The sequence below is a fragment of the Aplysia californica genome, unplaced genomic scaffold (assembly GCF_000002075.1).
Source record: "Aplysia californica isolate F4 #8 unplaced genomic scaffold, AplCal3.0 scaffold00259, whole genome shotgun sequence".
NCBI lineage: Eukaryota > Metazoa > Mollusca > Gastropoda > Aplysiida > Aplysiidae > Aplysia > Aplysia californica.
In genome coordinates this window covers 674,673-678,607 of record NW_004797529.1, presented here as the reverse complement: position 1 = coordinate 678,607, position 3,935 = coordinate 674,673, and the positions used below count along the sequence as shown (strand labels likewise).

At 39.6% G+C, this 3,935-nt stretch overlaps 1 protein-coding gene across 1 annotated transcript in view; it reads left to right on the top strand.

Annotated features, from left to right (window-relative positions):
- Positions 1–3,935, top strand: part of LOC101846587 (serine/threonine-protein kinase BRSK2) — an 84,432-nt gene that overhangs the window by 60,968 nt on the left and 19,529 nt on the right. The window contains exon 10 of the mRNA XM_035970372.1: positions 2,373–2,544. Within this exon, the coding sequence (XP_035826265.1) occupies positions 2,373–2,544 (172 nt within the window). The remainder of the gene's footprint in view (positions 1–2,372; positions 2,545–3,935) is intronic.

Genomic DNA, 3,935 nt, shown 5'->3' with positions numbered 1-3,935 from the left:
AATTTTCACTCATTTGTAATTGGCATACCCAATGTTGTTTCTTATTAGGTATTTTTGTTTGCGGTGGATGATGGATCCTCCATTGGGATGTTAAAGACACACAGTAACAACAAGGAACTTGTTTAAGTTTTAATAGAGGTTTTACGGCACTCGCTACTGCATAAGGTCATATGAGCGCCAGAAGATTAAAGGCGTTACAAGAGAGTAACAAACAACAAAAAAGAAGAAGAAGAAAGAAGGACAATATATGTTTGATAGGAAAGAAGAAGCAAACCACACTAGAGCACCCGCCAACCCCCCTTCACAAGGAACAATGTGTCCACGAGATATAAAAGACACACAGTTACATCAACAAAGAACCATGCGGCCGCTCACCTCCTCAGAGAAAGAAAGAGAGAGAGAGAGAGAGAGAGAGAGAGAGAGAGAGAGGGGGGGGGGGCTGGAGAGATGGAAAGGGGGACATAGGGGAGGGGCATAGAAAAGACAGACAGACAGACAGACAGACAGACAGGCAGACAGACAGACAGACAGACAGACAGACAGACAGACACATAGACACACTCACAAACAGACACACAGACAGACAGATATTTAAACACAAATAGACTAACCCACACATCATTTGGAAGTGAAATGTTGGAATTCAATATTCAAATTAATTTCGCCTCAGTAGTTTTTAAACAACAACAAAAAAGGGGGAAGGAAGGGGTGGGGGGCGGAGATAAAGGTCGGTTTGGGACATTTAATGATGATTCCCATCTCGAGTTCCGCGAGGGGACATGATGACATAAAAAGAAGCTCCATGTTCTTCGATTAGAATTTCATTACGATAGAAAGAAAAATAAATCTGATCTCGACAAGGAAGATGTTGAAGTGGTTGAGGGTTATGTGATAATGTGCATTATAGTTGCTAACAGTGGAATGGGGGCTCTCGTGGCCTAGATGTTAAGGTGTTGGCCTCTCATTCAAAGGTCCCGGGTTCGAATCCGGGTAGCGACCGAAAAATTTTCTTCTCTAAAATTGTCTCCTTTCACCTCCTTTCCTGCTCTCTAGCAATTTTCTGTCGTCTGCTTTCGTCTCCTCTTTCTGCCCCCACCGCCTCACCTCCCTTGCCCCCTCCTCTGGGCTCCTGACTCTTTCTGCAGCCTTTCTACTGTTACTCCTTGGCTCCTCCTTACTGCTGTCTTTCTGCCACACCCCTGATCTTCTGGTAGGAAAGATCTACACCTAGCCTTCTCGGACAAGGGCGAAAAATCTCGGAGGGCCTGTGTGCAAGTTGCGCACGTTAAAGATCCCTTGATGGTCTAAAATCGATAAGAGTAGGCTTCGGCCGCCACCCGGGCAAAATTCAAAATTTCCTACCAACGAAAAAGTATTAGGTGTGTCCCGCGCGCTCATATGACCTTATGCAGTTGCGAGCGCCGTAAAACCCTTTACTAAACAAACAAATAACAGTGGAACCTGCTCTCACAACCAGCAGTTCAAGACAACAATCTTATGTAGTTGCGAGTGCCGTAAAACACTTAACTAAACAAACAAGTAACAGTGGAACCTGCTCTCACAACCAGCAGTTCAAGACAATCCTCTGATGCAGTTGCGAGCGCCGTAAAACCCTTTACTAAAACATGAAACAAGACAATCCCGCCCTATACAAAAGTTCTCTTCCCATCCCTCACCCTTCCTCCTTGTGGCTTGTTGTTGTCGTTGTTGTTGCTGTTGCTGCTGTTGTTGTTTTTGTTGTTGTTGTTGTTGCTGTTGTTGTTGTTGTTGTTGTTGTTGCTGTTGTTGTTGTTGTTGTTGTTGCTGTTGTTTTTGTTGTTGTTGTTGTTGTTGTTGTTGTTGTTGTTGTTGTTCTTTTTTGTATACCGACATGTTTTTTTGACGTTGTCTTTTTTTTTTGGGGGGGGGGGTGGTTCATTTGTTTGTTTGTATGTTTGTTTTTCTGGGGTATTGTTTTTCGTTGGGTTTATTTGTTGTTGTTTTTTTTGTTTGTTTAGTAATTATTGTCTTATTTCTCAAATTACATCCTGTTTTTACAAAATTAATACATAAAGGTTGTTTATCGTGTCCATCAAGCTCTGATCTCTGTGCTTTATTTTACCAAGCCTTACGCCAAAAACCAAAAAAAAAACCCAAAAAACAGTCGGTGGTTGGCGGGTGCTCTGGTGTGGTTTGCTCCTTCTTTCCTATAAAAAAAATCTTTAGTCTCTCTCTCCCCTCCTTCTTTTTTGTGTTTGTTGCTCTCTTGTAACACCTCTAATCTTCGGCACTTATATGACCTTGTTGTGTTGCAAGTGCTGTAAAACTCTAACTAAAACTTTAAAAAAACAACAACGAAAACCAATCTGTTCTCTTTCTTCCTCTCCCTCCAGCCGACCCTCCCAGAAAAAGAGTGGACGCTGTACAGTTTAGTGGACAGGCCAGGTATGACCACTGTTTTTGTTTTGTTGGTGGTTTTGTTTGGTTTTGTGGTGTTGTTTTTGTTTGTTTTTGTGGTTTTGTTACACCTAAAGGCCACTCATTTTCCCTGACAATTGTGGTTTTGTTACACCTAAAGGCCACCCATTTTCCCTGACAATTGTGGTTTTGTTACACCTAAAGGCCACTCATTTTCCCTGACAATTGTGGTTTTGTTACACCTAAAGGCTGCTCCTTTTCCCTGACAATAGGAAGCAAGAATCGTGCTCTTAGACTAGACCTCAGAATGGCAAGGTTCTGATTCCATAACGAATAGTTTTCTTTAAAAAGAAAATGGTATACAAAGATTCACACCTTTATAGGCCTACTGTAGATTATCTAAACTATTTTTACACCTCATGAATTTTTGAGCGTCAGACGGAAACAAATGTGAGGCGTGCTGACAAAATGAGTTACTACTTCTCGCAATCCACAAACGGAAATATTGGCCAAAAGTCGACATTACAATATGGTCAGATTAGTAGATTTTCTACTGATGCCACATTCTTTACGTGCCTTTAATTATTTCATACTCATAAATTGTAAAAACTCCACCTACCTATAAGCGCGATGTATCTGTTGCCATAAGGCTTAGATCCGAGAAGTAACTCATTTTGTCAGCACATTTCACAAATGGTATTCAACGATTCACTCTTTTAGGACAACTGCATCTAAAATGGGTTTTTTCACATTTTTAATTCTTGAGCGTTTTGAGTTTTATCTGATTAAAAGAAATAAATAATCCATCACTCAGTTGTTAAAACCCATTTACGCTTGTAGCTATCAAAGTTCTTGGTTTCTTACTGATATTAATTAAATATTTTACTGATATTAATTTAGCTTTAGTAATTCAATAACACGATTAAGATTGTTTTGGTTGGAGCTTTTTTACTCATAAATATGCACTTGAACCTTTTCTTTTCTTTTTTTTCGGGGTTTTTTTTTTTGTTTTTCTTTTTGTTTTCTGGGTTAGTTTCGATACTTCCAGTGCAAAGTGGAGAAAGTGGGTGGTTGGCAGGTGCTCTGGTGTGGTTTGCTTCTTCTTTCTTATCTAGCATCTATCGTCTTTATCTCCCCCTTCTACTTTGTTTTATGTTTGTTACTCTCTTATAACACCTCTAATATTCTGGCGCTCATATGACCGTAAGCAGATGGAAGCGCCGTAAAACCTCTACTAAAACTAAAAATAAAAGTGGACTTACGTGGTTTTGAGGTGAAAAGTTCTGGAATATACTTTTTCAGTGTCCTTGGGGTTGATATTTTGGTTTTTTAAAATATATTTTCATTTTCTCAAATGGTGTCTCTCACTTTGTTTTCTCAGTGGTTTCTGTTTGTATTTTTTCCCTTTACAAAGTTTCCTTTTTCTTGTGTTTGTTGTTGTTTTGTTTGTTGTTGTTTTGTTTGTTGTTGTTTTGTTTGTTGTTGTTTTGTTTGTTGTTGTTTTGTTTGTTGTTGTTTTGTTTGTTGGAGGGAGGGGG